Here is a 24,660-nt window from a genome sequence, read left to right as displayed (position 1 = left end):
AAGCAGGTTGAAGGCTCTCCCGTGGACATAAACAGTCAGGTTAGCCATGGCTGAACGTGGTATGAAGGACTTAGGGGAGAACACCAGGGATCCTTCCATGTTTGTAATTCCCAATCCTGAAATGCACACATACAGTAGTATGGGAAATGCTTCCCTTTAACCACTACTGTAACAATAAGTGGGGGGGAAATGGTGGTAAAAACATACAGTAGCAGCATCAGATAACTGACATAACATGACATGCATTACCTGAGTCGGCTGTGTAGTCTGAGTAAGAGGAGTATTTCCACTGTTCTGCCTCAAAGTCTCTGGAGATGATGTCATCAGGCAGAGCCTCCATCAAGGCTTGCTTCAGGGGGTCCTCGGTCCTCAGGATGTGGGTCAGGTGACTCCACACAAAGGAGCCCACTGGTTAAGCACAAGTAACAACAACCAATCACCTTCCCGTCGCTTGTACTGTAGGTTTAACACAGGGAACAGTACGGGAGATAGTACGAAACAATCCACATTCACTCATGCTGCTCCGTATTTTGACAACGCTGGGTAGCGTAGCGTCGCGCCACGTCCGAAACCCCCGGCGCGAGTGTCGTCCCCCTACAGGGGTCACAGGTCAGGACCTTGGCTGGACGTCTCGTTGCTCAGGGTCAGCTTCACCGCTTGGAGGGCCTCCAGGTCGGGGCAGCGCATGAGCTGCTGGTACGCAGCGATCCTGACCTCCGCGTCCTCCCGGTGAGAGCAGTACAGCTGCACCACAGAGCTCCTCTGCGGGGGACGAAACAGCGGTCAATCACACAGGCCCCTCCCGCCCCCCACAACCACACCCCCAGCGCCCTCTGTGGGGGGAGGGGGGTGGCCGTGACAAGGGGCATCTGGAACCGATAAATGTGTGGGTACACCTCGCTAGGAACGTTCTCGATGCCGGGTGGAGCGGCGCTCACGTCAGCGGAGCAGGGGATGCGTCTGAAGGCCTGAATGGCGGCCAGCCTCAGCTCCAGGGCCGCGGGGCGACTCCGAGCGCAGCGGTTTAACTGGGGGACGAGGGCCGAGGCAGCCAGCCCTGCGTTTCCCACTGCTTTCAGTGCATAGAGCAGCTGTGGGGAGACATGATATTAATATGAATATCAGTGGTGGGTCCCTCATCATCATAATATCAGCGTCGTCGTCATCAGCAGCAGCATCATCCTTATAACTGTCCTCTTCACTTCCTTTGTCATCATTCTTCTAGTCATCTTCATCCTAAACTTACAAATGAAGTGTGATTCACGGTACAACAGTTAGTAGGCATACCTCTGTGAGCCGCGACGGTTCCTCTGATCCACAGTCAGAACCCAGGGCGTTCTCCAGGGCGAGCATGAAGCTTTGGACCTGGGGGATGTGACTGCACGGTGATGGGGACCTCAGGCACAATTGGTGGACCAGGGAGGAACCAGCCAGCCAGGCCTTGGACCGCACCTCTGTGATCTCCAACAGGGCCTGGCGCAGAGAACGGGGCGAGAAAGAGCTGACGTTATATATCACTGAGGATTTTTCGTTACGTTACAGTCATTTAACGTAGGTACAGTAGTGAGGTGTACTACTGCTCGCCAGAAGTCATAAGCGCATGACAGTTTCATAACAACATCGTCCGGGTGTCTATCTCCTACATTAACGGAGCCGATGACGTGCGGGGAAGGATGAGGGATGAGGGCGATGGTGGAGAGGTAGGAGTGGGCGTGGTCCTGCTCTATCTCTCTGTCCCTGATCAGGTCCGTCAGCAGCAGGACGCATTCCTCCGAACCGCACGCCGGGAGGGCGTCCAACAGCGGCAGCCTGAGGACAACAGAGCACAACGCGACATTTTGCGGCGGTTGTACTTGCGTATACGGTATTCAACCCCCGTGGGACGGGAACAATTATTGTCATCAAAAGTAAACTATCCTGCAACGGCTAAGGAATTTACATGAGCAGACTTGCCTACGTAGGTCCAGTCCTCCCAGTGGTGTCTGGTTAAACGTTCTCAGGGCGGGGCTACAGATCTAGAGTTAAGAGTTGGCAGCGCTCCTGCTCACAGACTCCCCTTTGTCCGCCCTGCAGCAGAGGACTGTGTATCTTACTTATTAGACGCCATAACCAAGCCCTCTACAAGAATCCTAGGGCCTCTGTTGTATTTAGGCTGGTATCATTCATGCATCATTCAGTTCAGTTAAAGACTGATTTTTTGGCATTAGGATGATATGTAGAACTGAGGCGGCCGGATCAGGGTACAGAGGGAAGACGGTTGGACAGATGGAGATGGACTGACCAGTCATTGCGGCACTTGAAGGAGGCCTCCTGCCAGAGTTCCCTGAGCAGCGGGAGGGACATTGCTCGCAGCTGGAAGGCCAGATGCAGGAACAGCTCTGACACCTGCGATGTGTAAATAAGAAATACAGACAAGAATAGGGTCACTCTGAGGTATAAATCGAACTATACTGTCATGTAAAGAATCTCCTTTGGATGAATCATACCAAATAGAGAGAAAAGGAGAGAGAGGGCGAGAGAGAGAGAGAGAGAGAGAGAGAGAGAGAGAGAAAGAGAGAGAGAGAGAGAGAGAGAGAGAGAGAGAGAGAGAGAGAGAGAGTGAGATTGCCAAGTTAGATCACACTTTAACGTTGGTTGCCAGATTGGGTTTGACTGACCTTCTGTGCGAGAGCTAAATTAAAAGCATTGGCTCAGAGGGAGAAGCCCCGTGGGCAAAACTAAACCACAATACATATACAAGCCAACTTTGATTTGGCAGTGGACACTTTCTAGGGAAAGACCTCTGTGGCAGCGGACAGCTTCTAGGGAAAGTGTGTGTGTGAAAGAGGTTGAGGTGTTTCATCATCCATCTACAGCTAGCAGGTGAACAGAATTCCTCAAACTGTGACATCACTGACCTATCTCATGGTATGCACCTGTGAACAGCAAAAATGTTGCTGCGCAAGAACGCAAGAAGTATATTCCTCACAGTTTGGTCGAGTTATTAGTGATATCAGTAATGTACCAACATGGGCGACTGGTGGAACTCATTGAATATGGATAAAAGAATGAATGGCGTTGTATATGTGTGTACGGTGCATGGTGTAGTGTCCCACCTGTCGCTGGTCGGCAGCAAGGCTGCACAGTCTCCTCACAGTGTCTGAGGCCTCCTGGGAAGAGGAAGTCCTGCCTCGGACTGGTCCCTCTGCCCCCTCCTCCTCGAAGCGCAGGTCAGTCCGCACGCCGGGACCCAGAGTGTCTGACAGGGGGGTGGTCGAGAGAGGCGTGTAACTGACCACGTTGTGTCGTCATTAAGGTTTGTCGCTGCATATCGGCTTGTGTTATGTATAGCTCTGACTAGATTAGATTAAATTAGATTAGATTAGATTAGTCTTTTTTGTCCTTTGCAGGAAATTCATATTTACTGAACTGTACAAAAAAGTACGTAGACGCCGGTGACGCTGTGACGAATGTAAATTCGCACAGAGCCTTGCGGGCTTCACTATAAGACACCCACCCAGTCCAGAGGGCGTCCCCTCCTGGGCTCTGAGCAGGACGAGGGTGGACGCCGTCTGGGTCTTCACTGCGCCCGTTGTGGTCCATGACGGCGTTGCCATGGAGACGGTCTCTGTGCAGTTCACCTCCTCCATGACTGTAGTCCCGTGCCGCTGGGTGCACTGGAGCTTGGAGTGCACGGTCTGAGCGTGGAGGACAGCGACGCACCGTGGTCAAAGTGGAACTGACGCCTGTTACCGGCAGCTTAAGATTGTTTGGATGTAGCCTAGAACATCTAAAGGTCACTAATGATATGACAAAGTCAACATGTATTTTCTGTGGTGCTCACCACAAATAGACAGTAACCCACTGCCTCTACTGTTAGAGAATAGAAAGTGGAACAGAGTTGTAGAAGTTATTGAAGCTCTTTTCCATATCGAGGGAGAGAAGATGGAGGGCACACTCACAGTGTCCTCTGTCAGACGGGAGGAATGAGGCCAGAAGTCTGCCAGCCGTTCCTGTTGGCACTGCTGGAGATCTCTGGTCTTCACTAGCACAGGCCCCCTCTGCTCATACCAGCTGGTGCAGGTCCCATACACATCTGTCTGACGAGCAAGCACAACATAGACAAATTAGTCAAGGGAATCCCTCTGCAGCAGGCATTTTGACATATGGCAGCTTAATTCTACACAGAACTTGTAAACCAACGGGTGGTACAGTACATTTGTCCATCTGAAGACTAATCGTGGTGTTCAAGCTGGACTAGAATTACCAGAATGAGGAGCGAGGATGATAATTTGAGAATGAGGAGAGAGAGAGAGAAAGAGAGAGAGAGAGAGAGAGAGAGAGAGTACAAGAATATAAAAAAAAAAGCTTGCACAGTGTACAAAGCATGGTTCAACCCTCACCTCCTTCACGATTTCCTTCTTGGCGTTCGTGTGGGAGGTCTGGAGCATGCTCAGTATAGCTCTCTGGATGTTGAGGGTCCACACCTGCTCCCCTTCCTGCGGACAGAGGCCACTGACCTTTCCCCCCCGGAGGGAGAACTTAAGGCGACTCCTCTCCAGTGACTCCCTGGGAAATAAAAACACAAGATCGGCCTTGGAGACGCTCCAGATCTCTGGACCCTTAACCTCTGATGTTGTCTTTTTGATTAAAGTATCACATTTGTAGGAAAAACAATTGCGACATTCCTTCATGATGTTGAAATAAGACTTGCTTTGAAAGCAAAAGACACAAACAGATCAAACACAATACCAGTTAAGCCAAGACGTGGATGTTCACTTCAGCTTTACCTTAAACTCTTTAGTCGCTGCACAGAGTGCTCCTTCTGTGGGGACATACGCTTTATCTGTGGATTCCTGATCTAGAGGGAGAACACAAAAGTTCACTTCACATAAAGACTCATGCAACCTCCCACTGGAGTATGATTGAGTCAAGAAGACACTTACCTGCATTAATAAATGACACTTGGAAATCACGTCAATATCAACCACACAGTCTAGAGCCAGCCCGTTTCTGCCCGCGTTGGAGCCCTGAAGAGTAGTAGATATTGTGGTGCTGTATCTGTAGGTGTACCTCATTCCTCTCTGGTAGGAGCTGTCGGGGGACACTAAGGCCAGGAGAGAATAGACAAACACACATTATCAATGAAATACTGCATACACCAAGCAACAATCGTCTAGGACAGGGGCGGGGATCCTGGGGGGGGGGGGGGGTGACAGGGGGGACATGTCCCCCCCAATATTTGAGATCATTAAAATTGCCCCCCCCCCCCCCACATATTTATATTGGGGTAGTGGCATTCAAATGACCATACAGCTGTGTAGGAAGATGCCCCCCCCAAAAAATACTCTTGCAAAATTTCAATGTAAATGTCCCCCCAAAGTTGGATACAGATCCCCGCCACTGGTCTAGGCTATGATATAAAGTGTCTGTAAATGTCATATTTGTTCTCACCAGTACAACCAGAATCACAGAGTTGTTGATCCATTTGAAGGCAATCACCTACCACATAAAACAGAAGTCTCACAAGCTCTGTAGGTATTCCAGGTGTTTCATTTACTAAATTAACAGTTCCATGTGATTGACATCAAAATCATTTTTCCTATCTCAGGAAAAATATTCACATTAGTCACAACCATAGAATGAAAAAAACAAAACGTAAATTGTCTGTGAAGCACTGTGAATTGCATTTAGTTATATGAACATGTGCTATACAAATACACCTTATAATAATTGTTATTAAATGAATTAGAGATTTTGAAGGTTAAAAAAAACATCACATGCATGACCACAAGTCAGAAGTCACAGATAGCTTACCATACAGAATGAAAGCCATGGATAAGAGGCAGAGACGCTCAATCAAGGACATGGCCATAACAGCCCAAAGTCACTGCAGCCCTGGCTTTCAAGACTCCTCATGTAAGTAGCTGGGTGAAACACAGTCACTGTTCACAGCCAGTGAATGCATGTACTTGTGCTGCCAGTGACCCACGCTGCTCATAGCATCCAATCAGGAAATACCTTCCAAGCCAGAGCTACAAACATCCACTGAATGACTTAGAACACTGAGCCCCTAGAATGGAAAGACCCCCCTCTATCACCCCACTACTCCCTCCTTACTGATTAAAGAGCCCACAATTGTCTGTTGAATACCAATTTTATTGAGTTACAATTCTGACAGCATGATAACAATTCTGATAACATCAATCAATCTGTCTCAACTGTGTGTGTATAAAAACATAATGCACAGTATGCAGCATTTTGAGAACACATTTAAATTGTTCCTCAGTTTTTTATATATATATAAAATTATTTTATTTATTATATATTTTATATATACCAGATTTGGTATATAGCCTAGGCTACTCCAGTATTGTATTTACATGAGAGCAGTGGAGATTTATGAATGTAGTCTGGGGCCTGCCTCGTTCGCAGTTGTTTCGCTGGTCTAGAGTGGAAGCGCGATGACGCATCGCATAATCATCCGGTCTGGACCGGAAGAAGAACAGTTGTTGTAATGTTTTTACTGTAGGCTGCACATGGTGACGTTTCGAGTAGATAACATTCACGATGGCATCACGAGGCATAACACCGACGAAAATTGTAAAAGAAGATGCGAGGAGAACTACCGGTTAAGGAAAAATAAAGCAAGCGGATGTTGGAGGCGGGCTCTACAGGCTCGAGCCGGATGACGGGGCAGTGAAGTAAATAGACACCAGGCTCTTCTCCCCGAGTAGAGACTGGTGACGCGAGGCTAATGAATATGACTTCTATCATGTATGGGCAAATAAAGATGCATGAAAGAAAATGTAGCCTAGGCTCTATAAGTTACAACAAGGCCTACAAGGGGCTATCAGCCATGCAAGTTGAATGGAGAATCTTGAGCAGACACTTCAATTTCCAAGAGAAGAGAGACCTCTAGTGTCTTCAGCTCCACAATGCCTCAACATGTGTGTTGATACTTTACATACACACATGCTTGGCTTGTCTATCGAAGAGTAGGCTACCAGAGCATAGCATATGGGTATTATGAGCAGTGTGAGCATGGTTCACTTCTATCATACCAGTTGATAATTAATAATCTCCCCCGAGGAGAGCCTGGTGACGCGAGGCTAGTTGGTAATAGAGAGTAGCCTAGAACACCACTAGATGTCCACGACGACACAGACTTTCCTTCCCCCACCACCTTCTCCCTTCCCACGACGTTCTCGTCGGTCCACGCCTCCATGGTCCACGCCCGCAGTTAACGTCAGTCCGCAACGTCAGTTTATGCGTTTTTGCTCTACCGGGGGGCGTGGGTTTGACCGGCTTTTCAGAGTCAGACACAATGAACCGTCGGGCGATGTGAAGCGCATGCTAGGCTGGAGCTACGGGCACGTTTGGCAAAGTAGTTTTCCTTTTTGTTTAATATAATTTAATGTTTTCGAATATACGTATCAGTCGACGGAGCTAGTGACGGTAAATAATTTACTGGATAAAGTCGGTACATCGAGTTTGTTTCATAAAACGAGGTCGAAATCCGTGGTAAGTCGCCTAGCTACCACGACTCTGAAAACAACAAGGCGTTTTTTCCTCCCCCCCTAAAAAAGAAGGAGGCCAGCCGGGTAAAGCAATGTCGATGTCTGCGTACTCCGATTACTTCGCCGCCGAATGTCTAGTGTCGATATCTAGCGGTCCTGTCCTGCACCGACCCACCCCGGTTGCCCCTGCTGCTAACCAGCCCCGTCCACAGGCCCTGCTTTCCGGGGAGCCCGAAGGGTCGAACGAGGACAGAGAGGTGCGAGAGACGCTGAGACTCGAGGGTGCCAACATGATGACGGTGGCCGGGATCCTGACCGATCTCCACGGCAAGTTCCGTCCCATGTCGGCCTACTCGGAGAGCAGCAACTCCTCGTGCGGGGAAAGCGGCTACACCACGTTGTCTGACTCAACTACCCCTACCATGACCCCCTCAGCCACTCCGATTCCTGGACAGTACAATGCCACTCAACCGCAATGGGGAGGAGGGGCGCCCCGGTCCCCGGTGAAGCGACATCAGTGTACTTTCGACGGGTGCGACAGAGTTTATGGGAAATCATCTCATCTGAAAGCGCACATCAGAACACATACAGGTAGGCCTACAATTACAAAGTCGAATATGTTAAAAGGTGTTTGCGAATGTCATGTGTGCTTGTTTTTTCCCCCAGAACTTTAACGTGTCCATAACTTGTTCCTGTTAGTGTAAAGACAATTATTTTTCTGTTCAGGGGTACATGGAGTGGGTGGGCGAGGGAGTCTGCCGTTAACCCTCGAGTTTAGTACAATAACTCGACCTAACAAAGGGGGGAAAAGATCCCCAACAGAGGGCCTATAACAAAGAAGTATTGAACAAAAGAATGGGGCTGGACGAAATGTAGCCTACTGTGACGAACATCTACATCCAGATTTGCATACGAGGTGTAACTTAATATGTCCGTAGTAGGCTACTTTGCGCATGTTGTTTGTTCTAGCCTATCGTTTGCCAAATCGTAATTACAGTCTCCCACTGATACATAGTCATGTGGTAGTCGCCTTAATCTGAATCATCCATCTGTAAAATTGGATGATAAACTCAAAGTAGTGGCATATTTCTATCTATATTGTTGTTTATAGTCTTACATCAGGTGGACGTTCAGGTGTCCAATCCACACACTTCATAGTATGAGGCTAGGTGGTTATTCAGGGTTAGCACGGGCGCGCACGTTTAAGAACATGGAAACTGTTGGATGTAGACTGGGAACGCCCACGAACAAACTCGGGGGGGATATGAAACTGCTGCAAAACGTGGGCTGGCCTTGTGATCTTGAATACACCCCTTAGCACCCCCTTGTGCATGTCCTTGTATTACGGCAACATGTGGCCTCAACCTTTTACTTCATCCTATAGGTAGGCTATAAGATGGTTATTATAGTGTCATAATTTATCAAAACTAGTTCTATTACCTTACTACCTTACATCTTCCTCTGTTTATTTAATCTTAGTAGGAAATCATTGTAACGTGCTTACATTTGATTTAAGACATTATACATGAACAATTGTGAGTGTATAGTGTACAGTAGCCTGTAGAATAGGGATTTGAAAGAGCTCTGAGTTTGTTCTACTGAGTAAGTGGAGTGGAAGGGGATCATCTAAGATGGCTGCCATACCAAAAAAGCCCATTTACACCACAGCATATGCTACTACAAAGCTCCAAATGAGCCAATTCCATAGATTTAAGACTCAAAATGTAATGTTTTCAGACAGTTATGATGACATGATCTTAACACTGGTATCCAAAATTAACTTCGGAATTTAGTTAGGCGCTATTGGGGGTGCGTCAGTGTAGCACTCAGTGTGTGGATCTGGATTTTGGGGGGTGTTAGGCTACTGTGTGAATACTGGTGAAGGTCTCTCACCTTCTGTCTGTCTCTGCCCCAGGCGAGAGGCCCTTCCCCTGCACCTGGCCGGATTGTGACAAGAAGTTTGCCCGTTCTGATGAGCTGGCGCGCCACACCCGCACTCACACCGGCGAGAAGCGCTTCCTCTGCCCCCTGTGCGACAAGCGCTTCATGCGCAGCGACCATCTGATCAAGCACGCCCGCCGCCACCCCGACTTCCAGCCCGCCATGTTGGGGCGCAAAGGTTCATCCGGTGGGCATGGGGGGGCGTCCAGCCCCGCCCCGGGCCAGTAGAGAGGCTCCCCCCTGGTCCCGGGACCTCGGGTCAGCGCTGGTCACCGAGGGGAGTGGTCCTTACCCACTGCAATCAGAATCACCTGCTGGGCCTCAGCCCCCACCATGTCTCACCACCCACTACCTGGCAGGAGGGCGGAGTCAGCCCCGTCCTCTGTGGCTCAAGAGGAGAGGCCACTCTCGCTCCACACAACCTCAGCTCCACACAACCTCATTCTCTCAAAACTGTTACAGAAAACACTCAAATGCAGGGATTATCGAGTCTAAACTACACACACACACACACACACACACACACGCATCAGCCAAAAGTTTTCTCAGGCTATTTTCATTACTTTACAAACATGGTTGTGAGCCGTTTTAACGTGCCCCGTTCCTTTCCTTGATAGAGGCTGTAATTTGTGTTTTTTTTTGTAGTGTAGGTCTACTTTGAAGTAGAGACAGAGGTGACTAGCTTCTTAGCAGCTTTGCTGATTCAATGTTTTAAGTTTTAGAGGTTGCACATTCCAGGCTTTTTGTTGAATTAGTTGGCGTAGGCTAGTTATTTTATGTTTTGCAGTATCATATATATTGCATTATTTATCGTTTGAAATGCAGGTAAACTTCACTCCGATAGTACTGAGCAATGGATCACACTAATCCATAAGTCTAGATCAGCCTTTCTTTTATCATCCATAAAATGGATTTGGCACATGATACATGTAGTGATTTGTCTGATACTGATGCAAATGTATATTGGCTTTAAGCTTCTATTCTATAGATATCTTATAATACTATTAGCAGAAGTAATACTTGTGATGAATTGTAGTCCTTATATTAGGGGTGACAGTATATGCTTGGATAGGGTAGTGCTGCTTGTGAGTTTGTATGCGCGTGTCTATTAACGTTTTGTTACAGAAAGAAGAGAAATTCTACTGTTCCCACTGTGCCCAGTTTATGGTCACTTCTTGCTTTATCTCAGTGAACAACACTTCAGGAAACTCAGAAAGCCTTAAACTATTCCATACTTGCTTTGCACTGTGTTTACAGTCTGATAATTTCTACAATTTTACAAATACACATTATGCAATATGGCACTTTTTCTTAAAGGCGCTGTTTTTAATTCTGCTTGGCTGATAGGTTGCACTGTATCGATATGCTTCTGCAAATGAACACTGTGGAATTTTATATTTTTACGTGTATCTCATTAACCAATGGTTGGTAAAACCGCCTTAAAGTGCTTTAAGAAGTGTGATAAAAAAAATAGATCGGGTTCATGTGTTTTAATTCGTTCGCTTTTATGGTCATTTAAGGTCCTCTCCCTGTAATGACTTTACTGTATTTATCTGGATGTTTTTCAGACTCTCAAATGGAACACACTGTGTTTACTTGGTGCTTTCAGAGCTTTTGTTCAAAACCTGTCATTCTGTAGTACGACGCACGCCTGGGGTTCTGATCAGAAACCAGCCCAAGCCCTCGCACCCTAGACTGGTGGATGGGCCAGATGCATTATCTCTAGGGAGTGGAGGTTGGGGAAGGTTACTGGAGAGACCCTATGGCGCCTCCTCACGCAATCCCTCCAGTGTCTCCTATTGCACACCAACAGATGACTTTATGGGTCACTTTGCTGCATTGCTAGATCAGTGCTTGTTGTATTGTGATAGGGATAGGGACTCACCATATTATTAGAATGATATACAGCTCTGTATTCAACTAAAAGCAAAGCATCGCTTTGCATTTGTATACATTCTTCAAAGATCCTAAAATATGTTGACAGCTCTGTTGGTAACTGCTGGCAGTTATCTTGGAACAAATGGACTGTCTTACAAAGACTAAACATGATCTCAAAAGTATTTGCTATGTTTTCATATGAATTGAACATGTCTCTTTGGATCTCATTTTACAATGTGTTTTGTGTAGTGAGTCTCATCAAAGTCATGATTTCACCATCACAAATTTACCTCATGGTTTGTTTTCCTAGAATGAATGGTCTTGCCTTGGTAAGCAGCTGGATTTGCAATGGAGCTAAAACCCTGTACTACCTTTAGAAATGCTCATTAAGCCATTGAGCTTTGAATACATTTTGTTCCTCAACTGATACCACATTTAGTTAGGGAAACTATTTTGGTTCATTCATCACATTCTCATGTATGCAATGCTGTACTGAGTTTGACTTCACTCTAGAAAGTATGTTATTTTTTCTGTGATTTGCCGTAGTTCTGCCCTGTTATCTGTGGAGCAATTACACCTAGATTGAGGATTTCTGTTTATTTTGGACTTACTGCAATATAAATAATTATACGAGTCTGGATATTAATAGACCATCTGTTTTACAAACCACTAAATCTGGCTTTGGGGACAAATGTATCCAAGGCTTTGCTGTGCTGCCTGTTTCTAGGCAAACATTGCTGTGGTTTCACACTCTTCACTAATTCAAATATGCACATTGTTTGTACAGAACAAACGTTTTTTAGATGGATGCCTAATCTTTACATGAATAATGTAATTATCATGCAATTTTTACATGAATAATGTAATTATTACAGCTTTTGTTTTTTGTCAATAATTGGAACTGTGGAACTAATTTAATACTTGCTGCAACAGTTGTTCGATATTTATACTCTCAGGTGTCTTAAACAAAGCGCTGGGATTTCCATATTATCTGTGCAACACCCAAGTACCAGCGTGTTTTGTTTCTATTATTTTGCAGATTAATTTATTGCAACTATCATTTGTGTGGTTTAATTCTTTTTTTCATAGCTTTTTTTTTGGGCATTTGGAACACTACTACAATAATTGGTTCCATTGTTTGCTTGATACAAAACTGCCAGTGCTTTTTTAAATAAATAAAATCTTAAGTTGATTGCTGTGGCTGTTTGTACTGTAATGTCTGGTAAAGATTTCCACCATTAATCATTCACACATATCCAACATTAACGAGCAGAGCAGAATCGGGCTGCATTGAGGTTTATATCTTTCTAACAAATATAGAATCGCGGTTACTTTGTACCCCCTGTACTTTTGTATATTTACTTTTCTTTTAGTACAGATATTCAGTTCAGTCAACACATACTGTACACCCTTTTATTCAGTGTGTGCTGTGTACACAAAAGCCAATCATAGAAGCCCACCAGACAAGTGCATTTGAAGGAATAAAGTTTTCCAGAATGTGAAAAAGAGGGAGAGAGCGGCAGCTGCTCTTGTCCTCCCTCATCAGAGTTCATCTCTGCTGCTGGTGTCCGAGGAGGACGGGGACACGTCGGCTGCGTCTGTGGCGCCGAGCGCTGCCGGCCGGTCCTGGCCGTCCTGCTTGCTGCTGCTCTGGACGCTCTGCCAGTCCCAGTCGGTGGCCACGGCCTCGTCGTCCCAGATGGTGGAGGTCTCCGTGTCGCTGAAGTAGCCCGGCTCCCCGGTGTAATGTGTGGGGAAGAGCAGCAGCGGCTCCACTGAGAAGACCTGCAGGTCCCTCCGCTCAAAATGGGCCATGTACTCCTCCCTGAGAACAGAGTTTACGGACAGGATACTGATAATCACTCCGAAACCCCGGTTTTGCAGAAAATAAATGATAATTACCTGATGATTATAATCTAATGTGAGACAAGGGAGGCAAGGAAAAGACTGAGCTTGGGCAGAAATCGTGAGCATGACAGAGGGTTCATGCATGTTGACTGTCGTTGTAAAATAAGATTAACTTTTAATAATCCCCGGGGGTTGGGGGGGGGGGGCGTTACAGCAACAAGAATGTACAGAAAGGATCAGAGTAAAGAATATACGTAGAAGAGTACAAAAAGTATATAGATATATACAAGGACAAGGAATATGTAGATACACACAAGGACTTACTGTGGGTGCTTGTTGAACATGATGGGCAGGAACTCGTCCACCGGCAGCATCTTACCCAGGGGCTGGGCCTCCAGGAGCCTCTTAGCCCCCTGCAGGGACAAGGCATAGCCCAGGGTCCAGTAGGAGTAATCGGGATGCACCAGGCTACTGACCCCCTCCACCCAGCGCTCCGGCTGCTTCACCTGCAGCCGTTTACGGCCAACATAGCTGCCGGAAGAGGCCGAAGGCACAGAGGAGGAGGAAGGAAGGGGAGAGAGAAAGAACACATGGGTGGCTTTGAGAATACCTACAGTAGCCTAGTTTTCAGTTTGGTTAAGTAACTGTCAGTAGCCTATGTGCGGTATGCAGACAAGCAGCGCTCACATTAGATCCCAGTCCAGTGACACACGGTCCACGTTCTCCATGATGGCCATCAGTCTGCTACGGAAGCTGGGCTCAAACCTCACATCGTCCTCCAGCACCAACACACGCTGCAGTCCCTGCTTCGCCACCTAGGGGGCGATATACACTACTGAGCCTCAGAGAGAATGTGATGCAAGAATGTTGTTAGATTGTAACCTGTAGACTGATGCATTGATGTCTTAGGCTGTAGACTGTGATTGCAGGTGTTTGGAACTGATGTGCACCTGCGTCCAGATGTTGTAGTGACTGAGGAAGCAGCCAATCTCCCCTCTAGTCAGCACGCGACCTGAATAAGGGTCTTTATATCCTGGCAACATTTCTATGCCCATCTCATGCAGCTGAGATGAATTCAGGGCTCTGAGAGGCAAAGAGAGGACGAGAAACAGGCAGAAAGAAGAATAAACAGCAATCCAAGCATTCACACATTCAAAAGGTACTTTTGGGCTTAAGATCGCACATGTTTTTCTCTACGATCAAACACAAAGTAAAGTTTTGTCTTGTGGAGGTCTTTTGCTCCTTTCTGAGTATGCTGTGGCTGTGGTGTCGTACTTGCCGTCCACCGCCTCCGTCAGAGTGACGTCGATGCCCAAGACGGCGAGAGTGTTCAGCATTCGTTCGCGCCTGTCCAAGCGGCGCTTCAGATTGATCAGAAAGACCTGGAACGAAGAGGGCGAGTTTCATTTGGGTTTGAATTCTTAAATCAGTGAGAGTGAAGGACTGAACCTAGAGATATTTACCTCGTCAAATCCAATCTTTTCCAGCTCTTTAGGTTTATAGTGGATATACACAGAAGGCTCCATGGTGTAGTCAACTATAGAGGGAAATCTGTGTTACTGTGAATCTTGAGTACATTGCAATGACAACATCATAAAAAGGTATGAAGGTAACACATTTCCCATGTATGGTTTCTGGGGGAATTTCTCAAAGTCTCAATGACTTGTGTGAGGATTCACTGCAGAGAGAGGGAGGGAGAGGGAGAGAGAGAGAGAGAGCGGGAGAGAGAGAGAAGGAGGAAGGGAGAGAGAGAGAGCTATAACAGAGCAGTGAGAATTCTGACAGGTCTGTGAAAGCGAGAGGAACCAGACAGAGACAGGCCTGTATGAGAGCAGATAAAAAAAAGAGAGAGAAATAGAGTGTCAGATATAAAGGACAGAGAAGATAGATAGAGATGGAGATATCTACTCAGAAAGCGAGCGAGAGCAGAGTTCTGTGGGAGAGTGAACTAAAAAGTGTTGTCCGATCCTCGGGACATACATGTACATGTTTGAGTCTGGCATAAACCATGAGCGATACTTCTCCCCGACCCCCTTATCCCCTGCAACCTGCACCCCGAACTGGTGGAGGCAGCTAGTGAGTACACACACACACACACACACATACTCAGAGCTTCGGTCATGGTGTGTGTGAAGCTCTCCGCCTCCTCCTCCAGACTCTGATGCTGTTTGAGTGGCAGTGGCAGGTAGCCGTAATGCTCCCTGTTACACACGTACATCTGCACCTCTGCAACGGGTCACAGAAAGGGAAACAACAACAAAAAACAGTGTATGCACAGCAGGTCCATGATCCGACCGGCCCCGTCCCGTATCCACAACGCAGCAGACGCCCGGGATGTGACGCCGCGCTCACAGCCCCGCGCGTACGCCCGCGCTCTGACCTGCCTGCCGCGCGGAGAAGGCGAAGACCATGATGTCGTCGAGCGGGTAGGTGTAGTCGGGGTGGGGAGGGTGGAAGGCCAGCGCTCGGCTGGCATTGCGCCGCAGGTCCAGCAGGAAGGCGGAGTGCACCAGGGGGACTGCGAAGCAGCCCTGGCGCTTCCACTTGCGGATGGGGATGTATTCTAGGGTGCGCTTGTAATAACCCTGACAGGACAGACAAACAGGAAATGGGTATGACCAAAGTGCAGGGGTCCGCTCACAGAAAAGGTTACTACTCATGCGTACTCGTTTAAATCACAAATGATTTATGACAATTATTGAACATTTAGAAAGATAGAAAATGTGTGTGATTATGGAACAGTCAAAATGTTTCATTAACATTTTGTGTTTAGTTTGGTATTCAATTACAGTATTAGTAGTAAATCTATGTTGAAAAGCATGGAATTGTAGACCTTCAAATAACAGTACTGGTCCACAAGTACTTGCTGATCTTAAAAAAGCATAAAGATATTAAATTACAATATTAGTATAAGTAAATCTATTTTCAAAAGTATGTAATTGTAGAGTTTCAAATAACAGTTACTAGTCCGTTACTACTTGCTGATCTTAAAAAGAAGCGCAACAAAAAGGTCACCAATGAAAATGTACCTCCGGGGTCATGCCACACCAGAAGTTGGAGTAGAGGACTCTGGACTCCAGCATGGGTGCCACCAGCGTCAGATTCTCTGCCATCATGTCGGTCAGCACCCACCTGTTTGTCAGCAAGTTGTCACTGTCCACAAACTGGGTGATGGAGAAATAATTAGCATCAGTCCCAAAACACATTTTTGATCACTGTGATCACTATAATCACAGCTAAAGGTTATCAACAAAAGTTCCTCCGAATCACTCTATTGATTCAAATAGATGTTGTAGACGTAATGATGATCTCACCAATATATAATCAGCCCACAATCCCCTAGCTGAACTGAGCGCTGCCTGCTTCAGCTTCATCACGTGTGTGAAGCGTGAGTTCGGCCAGTGCTTGGGCCCCAGCTCATCCTCATAGGAGCTGGGGGAGAAACAGGCAAACAGAGAGACAGCACATAGTTATTTGGGGAAGAGAGGCCTTTTGGTCTTCAGCTACCAGTAGATGCTAATCTAAAGGAGTAAACTGAGCCATATCATGTACTGCATCACACACCATGATTACCTGGGTTTCTCCATGACTCTCCACTCCACAGAGTGGTACTGGCTCTGGACTCCTCTAAGCCACTCCTGCAGCATGGCAGTGGTATTGTCCATGCTGTGGTCAGCGGCAGCCCTGAAACATCAGCAGGCTCCAAGGCGTCAACACTTTTACATTTCAAAACGTTATCCTACCTTTCCATAGGGGTTTAAGGCACAGCAGGCCTACAGTTACAGGCACCGCAGCACCCAGTTCCTCATTCTCATCTCATCCACAGTGAAGTGACCCTCCACGTCATGCTGTCCCTCTGAGCCGAGAGAGACATGTTGACTCTTCTCACCAGTCTGGAGGGGCTGAATTGAGGCCGCTCAACATTTGGTCTACGAAATGTACGTTAAAGCATATTATGACATATTATTGTTTTGTTTGCAAACGTATGGACCCCACTGACACATTGCCATTAACCTTCATTCTACCAACATATTAACCCTAACATGGACGGACTGGGGTCCCTGGAGACCCCAAGATTAAACTACTGAAGAAACAACCATCATAGCAAAACTTTTTCTTCTCAAAACATTATGAGTTATGCAATTGTCATCTGAGATTTATAGTTAGTTAGTTTAGCAAAGTTACTGTTAATGTGTATATTGTGTAAAACAAAAAACATACCGTTTTCTTTAAATCTACAGAAACTGCACTGGCCTCTGAAACCAACAAACTGCTCATTCCACACACGTCTGTGCCCCTAACCCCCCCGATGTGTGATAGTTTAAATTAGAACCCATGTCAAACATGAACTCAATATTTTTTCCACCTATTAAAACTGCAGGTGTTTTGACTGGGGTCCCCAATAGCCCCTATACATTGGTATTTTTAACAAACATCAATTGAAACAGAAAATAATGATATAAAGTCATTGGGAATAAATTGATTGACAAAGTCATGAAAAATTTGAATGATAGAATACAGCACCTATGAGATATGACAAAAAGTAACTCTGGCGTCTGCGAGGACCCCAGTCAGTATGAGGGTTAACGCCACAGTCAACAATATGACAATAATAAAGAAAAGAAAGGAATGCGAAAATACGAATCAAGAGATATGTAATTGAATTGTTTTGTTGTATTTCTTGAGTTGTTGACATTTATTGGTGGCCCAGGCCACTCCATTCAACTGATCCTTTAATAATAGATGCATATACGGAAAAACTATTTTCAAATATGCTTTACCAGATGGCGATACGATCCTTGGGATAGTCCAACCTGTCAATGCAGCCCAAGAAGTAGGGAAGGCTGTGCTCTGCATTGCGCGCAAGAACTGTGATCAATACTTTAGGCTTCAGCAAGGAAGACTCGGGTCGATCAAGTTCCAGCGGATCAATTGTCAAGTCCTCTGTGCTGGTGAATGGCAGTCTCAAAGTTAGAGTCACGAAAAGCAGTCCGATACCAACAAATCCTAAAGTCATTGTATTACACCTTTCTATTCCTTCACTCCCACCAGTTGAATCCCTCGGAATGAATGAGCAGGCGTATGGAAACGGCAGGTGTGACATGAGCGCATGCTAGCTGGCTGACAGTGGCAGTGACCCTGCATCCTAACATCAATTATAAATGAAGGTTAGGAAGAAATAATGAGATAATGTTGCCCACTGATGCTACTTTATTACATTTAATTTGAAGATTTTTTGTGGGGATGGACATTTTTATTTTATCAGGCACAGCAGGCATCTGTAAAAAGCAAGGAGTCAAGGCAAACTGCATGAAAACCATGTTCCAATTTACTTATCAGTATCACGGCTTAAATCAAGATTGCTTTAAATGTGTGAGTGCCCTCAGTAAAAACGCACATTCCGCCAATAGGGAACATCAATCACCAGACATTTTCCTCCCGGACCAAATACGATGGAGCACCTTGGCAAACCAATGAAAACGCCGTTGACTCATGCCGACAGCCGCATGACTTTTGCGGTGAGAAAATTTCAGTTGCTTTGCAAACGCTTCTGATCTGTTTTAGCAGTTCCAATGTCGGAGGGCACAAAGAAATCAGAAGAGAGTGTTACTGAGAAACCACTTCCTGCTAACTGGCTTCTACAGCACCCAATGGCAAGTGGCAACATAATACCAGTATTTGGTCTGTGCTAGTTTGGATGCTAACCTTTATACACCTTGTGTATTTGTAACTAGTATCAGCATCTGATAAATTTGGACGTTGGAGACAGTGCCCAAGTCCACGCAGCATTCCTAGTTTACCTGGATCTTGCTGAAGGTGAGTTCAACTTGAGTTTGTCCACAGCAAAATCGAATTGTATTTTAGTTATTAGTAGACACTCTTATTCATCTACCACATCTATGCTCATCTTTGCTGCCCAACGCAGTACGGCAGTGGAAGGAGGTGTCAGGCGTCCCGTGTGCTGAGCTGCAGCTGGTTTTGCTGCAGGGGAGGGAGAAGGAAGGAGCACCCTTACAGACTGTGCTCCCCCTGCCTGTGCACAAACCTCTCAGCCACAGAAGGTGTGAGGAGAGTTGTACTCTCTGAAAAGTACCTCATAACAACACTCCATTCGAAGCCAATTAATTAGTGTACAAAAGGCTTAGTTGGTAAATGTTTTGCCCTGTCCAGCTCTCTTTTGCAGTCTCAGTATAGCTCTCTCTCTCCTTCAGTGTGCGATCGGTGTTGGGCCTGGGCAGCCCCATGCTGCTGTGTGTGGTGGCGTCAGACTCCAGCCTGGTCTACCAAAGGATGAGTGACGGCCTGCTGACCCCTGACCCTCCAGTGGGCATCCAGGACCAGGGCCGCCGGCAGCACCGAAAGAGACGCCAGCAGCCATGACCAGGGGAACCGCAGAGGAGAACATCCAGGGGAAGGAGAACCACAGAGGAGAACATCCAGGAAACCTCAGAAAACATCCAGGAGAACTCAGAAGGCAATAGAGGAGGAGAACCTCAGAGGACCTGCAGTAAAGTCACCAACTTTCCAAACCTAGTAACACATGCACACACACGTGAGAAACGTTTCTCAGAGATGTGATCAGGGGACACCATAGAAGATCCTGTTGACGTGGATGTTTGGTGCTGATTTAACTGAGTTGGATTGGTTAAACTCACTCCTCAGTATTTAATACCGCCCACCCGCGCCATGGAATCGCTAACTTTTCGGTGGCGTAGCTGGTAGCGGTGTTTATGAGGTGGTCACGTGCGTTTGTGAGAGGACCCGAGTTTGAACCCAGTGTGGGCAAGTAGGGTGGAAGATGTACTGAATTGTACAATGTACAATTTTCTTAAATTGTAATATGCATCAAATGGTTGAGGTATTTTATACTCCTTCTTTGAGTGCACTTGTTGTATTTACTGTAGAGTACAGCATACTATGTACCAATAATGTTCCTTGAGAGACCTGATGCATACTGTATGACATGAACTCTGGAAATTGTATTTGAATGAAAACACTGAAATACTTGAACACTTGTTTTTTTATTTATTAGAAAAACAAAAGCTAAACATGAACATAAAAAGCAACACTATGACAACACGAGACTTACTATGCAACTGTACAGTATACTCCCTGCGAACTGATAACAGGAGATATCCACAGATTCAGATGAGAGTGTGTGTGTGTGTGTGTGTGTGTGTAATGGTGCAACGGTATCTAATGAGGGAAGCTTGGCTACAAAAGACCATGACTGGAACACCTCAACCCTGAGTATTAACATTAAACAAACCCTACGCAGTGAAAGAAGAGACAGACGGACGCGTCGTATGAACATACATGTAGAAAAGTGTTAATACTGAAATCAAAAAGTGTCTTGGAATGCAGGAAGTCGTTGGCTTATCTTTTAAGGTATGCATTCAGAAGTGAAACATCAAGAGCATTGCAGACAGTATTTTACCACCTAGAGAGACACTTCACTGAATTCCAAATGACAAGAGCAAAGGTTGCCCTTTTGTCATGTCTGTCTGCAATAATATGACTGTTTCAGCTTGACTAAGCCCCAGTTCTATCAATCCACACATCAACGCCTCAGCCTCCAATATTCTTGGCAACATCAAAACATAAGGTGGGTATTCCTTTAAACCAGTAAGACTAGCAATATTGGTCTCAGTCAACCCATTGCTTCATAATGAATGTTACAGTATTGCAGTCTCTTTGAGGGGACCACACGTTTAGAGAAATGAGTACTAAGTAGAAGGGTAAACATGAGTCAGACTCATGTTGGAGCGTCTTTAGAAATAATAGACACAGTGGAGTGTGGAAGCGCTGTTCCTTAGAGCTCATCTGTACTGTAAGCTATTGGGCAGTGTGGCAGGTTGGCTTGTAGGCAAAGGGCTGAAAAAAGGTGCTTTGGGTCAGGTCAATATGTTCCTCTCCCACCCATATCATCGTCCACATGGGCTAGTCCAATAGGAACAATGTCACTGGGACTTGGGTAGTGTGGTAAAGTCAGTCCATCACTTTGAACATCCTCCTCCTCCCTCTGGACACAGTTTACCATATCCTCTTCCTCGGAGCAGCAGTCCTGCCCCTATGTCATATCCTCTTCCTCGGAGCAGTAGTCCTGCCCCTGTAAATAAAAGATGGTTTGAATGGTATGTCTTTCCTCAACTTGGGGACATATGTTAAAGTTAAACAGTTGTGATGATAAGTAACTGTAAATTGACTGTAGGGTCTCAGTGTCAGGTTTTCTGTATTTGACTAGTAATGTTAGCCTGGCTCCAGCCACTGAATCACACGCCCACTTTAATTTTCGAAATGCGATTCAGGGTCTGGAAAGGCTCTCATCCAGAGTGATATCTCGGTTGGAATGCAGTGTCCTGTGTATGTTTGTTTGTTTTTATGCATGTATGCTTTTGTCATGTTGATGAACTAATGGGGATGAACTAATCGCTGAGGACGCCCTCTTTGGCAACGCCCATCTTGTAAAACAGCTGCAATGGGAGCTTCTTCAGAATGAATAATGAAGTGAAATGAAATGGCACCAGTCTGAGTGTCAGGCTATTAATGTCTGATTAGACCTTACCTTTTCTATCTTCTCGTCCAGCATCCTGAAAAACTCTTGCTGGCTCTCTGAAGAATGAATGCTTTAAAGAGAGAGAGAGAGAGAAGGTTGTCTTTCAAAGATTATCAATATGCCAAATAGATTATATAAACAGTAGTCAACAGAATGAGAACACATGCCACACTAAAAGGATAAATTGCAGACTAGAATCACACTAACTGTATCTTTCCATTGCCATTTGATCCGGTGTCATCTGTATGTTGGCCCCTGTTGAGCAGGGCACTCTTCTCCTGAAACAGAGAGAAGAGGGGTGTACATTAGCATTAGTAGTGCTTTGACAGGGGGGGTCGTGACATGCCCTAGAAAAATCTGCGGTCTCATGTATGATGAATAAGCACCAGAAATCCTTCTCACCGTGCTGTCCTGGTTGCAACTGTCCCCCCCACCCTCCTCTCCGCTGATGTACTTCACCTTCTCTACTCCTTTCATCTTGTATTCGTCTACAAAATAATGAGGGATATGATGAGAGATGTAGCTTTCGAAAGAACACAAGCTTTTCCTACACTCCTGTCCAAGAGCAGCCGAGGGGGGGGGGACAGGATCTGCTAAGAGCCGCCATAATCAGCAGAATCCAGGTCAACAGTTCTCTCAGTTCAATACTTAACAAAATAATTATGTGCTTGAATTCTCACAGTTCAAAGTAAATCCTCTTTTCACAATGGTTGGCAAGCGAACACATGACCTGTCACCGTCTCGCTCTCTCTCGCTCTCGCTCTCTCTCGCTCTCTCTCTCTCTCTCACACACACACACACATGCAACAGTAGAGAGATGAAAGAGAAAGGGGACATAGACATGCTGTACAGCAATGACCCAATACAGAGACCGAGTGACTCGCCATGCAGTAACGAACAACCTATTGCAGTCTCAGTCGGCTCTTTCTTTTGAACAGAACTGAATAAAACGTCTGTGAATTCAATACCTCCGTTCTCATTTTTCAGGTCAACAGACATGATGCATGAAAAAGATACTGGTTTGGGAGCCAACAGTTATCAAGTTTCATATCATAAACAGCACTGCACATATCACTGCACATATTGGGCGAAACTGCACTATGTCCGGTGTGTACGCTCCCATACTGACCAGAGAGAAGATCCCCATTGCTGTAAGCTTTACTCCTGCCCTCCTCACCACTGGGCACCGCCGACACCTGCTTGGCTGAGGTGCAGCCCATCTCAGCCACTCTCCTCACCCACGGGCATCACTGGCTGACCTGGGGGGACGGAGATGGAGATAGAGGGATAGAGGAAAGGTTGATATGGGTGGGAGAAAGCAAACAGAGGTTGGGAATGTGGAGTTGAATAGGGGACGATTTGGAAAACATTAACACTTTAAACCTACGGTTAAAATACAATCGTGGTATCTGCCTTGGTGGTAAAGCCCTTCGACTGGAATGAAACATTCTGTCGGTTTTTAGTTTTTTCAAAGAGCACCTCCTCATTTTAGAGATGCACGGCCTGGTAACCCAATCACGGCACACGTTCGGTGCCAGCTGCACCCCACACAATAGGCTGTTCAAACGCTGAGCGATGCCCATGGTGCCAAAGCGCCGGGTAATCTTCCATGAGAGCCGGAGAGTATTGGGCCACGACCAGGGGATGGGTGAATTTTGTGTCACTGCATTACGTGCGTGCATCATTAGATCTACATGTTTTCCATTCTTGATAAAATGCACAAAGCTAGGTGCTATTCAAATGCATGACGGGTGAATCTTAATATAGAACGCGAAGTGTTAGGGCAACATAATTCTATAAGCCCTCAAATGGAGACCGCGGTCTGACCTGATTATGACCGTCGGTCGGGTCTCTGGAGGTTGAGCGCAGTGATCTCACAGCGCAGCATGAGTCCAGCTGCGGTGTCAGCTGATCAACTGAATGTGTCTCCAATAATATAGGCTATCCAATAATAAATGTATTGGATCAATTTGTTGTTGAAGGATAGGCCTAAATGTAATACAACCTAGAACCAGGTCTGAATCACAAGCTGTATTCTGTCCATAAGGCAATGCATATAACCTAAAAGCCACAATTAGGCTTGCTATTTATTTCATAATGACTTTATTCCAAAATATAAAGTCGAATTAAAACGAACAATATGGGATCAAAATGAATTAGCTTAGCCTTCTTGAAACAATAACAAAAGAAATGCAAAGAGAGCAACGATTCTATTCTACAAAGAGCTCAATGTATCTACTGAAACAAACGAATAGCACATTGCTCATAATATAGGGATTTAACAAATTACCATTTCGTACAGGATCTGCCCATGATTCTGCGCCTTTACGTTGATTTTGGGGGAGTTTTTACCAGCTTCAAGCGAGACTAGGCGGGCGCCCGCATCGGTGACTGCATCTGCATTTTATACACAGGGCAGGCATTAGCAATCGAGATGTTATCCGTCCAGCCCACTGTCTGGTCCGGTCTGATGAATTTGAAATTCAGTATAGGCGTATAGACAAGCATCTTATTCAGAAAATGACTATTTAACACCATATGCTTTAATGCACAAATGACAAGAACCAGCATTATTCAGAAAATATGAACGCACATTCAAATTATATATCTTATCTGAAACATCACGCAGTGAATTTGATATATAATCTGTTCTTTTAAAGTTGTCTTTTTATAACAAAGTTACAAGGGTTATTAAAACTGATGTAGTCGGACCGTAATATGCGGTGCAACAAGGATTTCCGGCCAACTCATGCATCCTAGAACGCTAGAGCGAGCTAGACAACGCAATCACATTTCAAAATAAGAGTCGGTGGGGTTACAAACGTTCAGGTTTGTATTTAACCGGTTCTTGGCGTTCATGTAAATTGTGTATCTCCGTGGTACCTGGGCTAGAAACAAGCTGTAAAAAGCACAAACACCAGAACATCATGTACAACA

General features: G+C 45.8%; 4 protein-coding genes across 4 annotated transcripts; 2 read left to right on the top strand and 2 right to left on the bottom strand.

The window, feature by feature from the left end:
* Positions 1 to 7,591: 7,591 nt before the first annotated feature.
* LOC311325336 (Krueppel-like factor 13) lies at positions 7,592 to 9,668 on the top strand (the record flags this gene model as incomplete). Its single annotated transcript, XM_084458015.1, has 2 exons — positions 7,592 to 8,090; positions 9,415 to 9,668. 2 exons carry the CDS (start codon positions 7,592 to 7,594, stop codon positions 9,666 to 9,668), a joined length of 753 nt encoding a protein of 250 aa, XP_084314141.1.
* A 3,192-nt stretch (positions 9,669 to 12,860) lies between these two features.
* Positions 12,861 to 18,072, bottom strand: LOC311325540 (procollagen galactosyltransferase 2-like; the record flags this gene model as incomplete). The annotated part of the gene is made up of 12 exons (XM_084458257.1): positions 17,948 to 18,072; positions 16,740 to 16,850; positions 16,481 to 16,598; positions 16,196 to 16,330; positions 15,547 to 15,751; positions 15,273 to 15,392; positions 14,630 to 14,703; positions 14,442 to 14,548; positions 14,117 to 14,249; positions 13,854 to 13,981; positions 13,491 to 13,697; positions 12,861 to 13,143 (listed from the first exon to the last, which is right to left on the bottom strand). The coding sequence occupies exons 2-12, from the start codon at positions 16,829 to 16,831 to the stop codon at positions 12,861 to 12,863; spliced, it is 1,602 nt and encodes a 533-aa protein (XP_084314383.1). The 5' UTR covers positions 16,832 to 16,850; positions 17,948 to 18,072.
* Positions 18,073 to 18,666: 594 nt separating this feature from the next.
* tsen15 (TSEN15 tRNA splicing endonuclease subunit) lies at positions 18,667 to 20,089 on the top strand. The gene is made up of 4 exons (XM_084458094.1): positions 18,667 to 18,820; positions 18,902 to 18,983; positions 19,093 to 19,228; positions 19,379 to 20,089. Exons 1-4 carry the CDS (start codon positions 18,740 to 18,742, stop codon positions 19,545 to 19,547), a joined length of 468 nt encoding a protein of 155 aa, XP_084314220.1. The 5' UTR covers positions 18,667 to 18,739; the 3' UTR covers positions 19,548 to 20,089.
* A 1,148-nt stretch (positions 20,090 to 21,237) lies between these two features.
* Positions 21,238 to 22,962, bottom strand: LOC311325406 (uncharacterized protein C1orf21 homolog; the record flags this gene model as incomplete). The annotated part of the gene is made up of 5 exons (XM_084458098.1): positions 22,853 to 22,962; positions 22,126 to 22,211; positions 21,931 to 22,001; positions 21,733 to 21,793; positions 21,238 to 21,276 (listed from the first exon to the last, which is right to left on the bottom strand). The coding sequence occupies exons 1-5, from the start codon at positions 22,941 to 22,943 to the stop codon at positions 21,238 to 21,240; spliced, it is 348 nt and encodes a 115-aa protein (XP_084314224.1). The 5' UTR covers positions 22,944 to 22,962.
* Between the last annotated feature and the right edge of the window lie 1,698 nt (positions 22,963 to 24,660).

The sequence above is a fragment of the Borostomias antarcticus genome (assembly GCF_949987555.1).
Source record: "Borostomias antarcticus genome assembly, chromosome: 24".
In the NCBI taxonomy this organism is placed as follows: Eukaryota; Metazoa; Chordata; class Actinopteri; order Stomiiformes; family Stomiidae; genus Borostomias; species Borostomias antarcticus.
The sequence above is the reverse complement of the archived record's forward strand: the minus strand, read 5'-3'. Positions and strand labels throughout refer to the sequence as shown.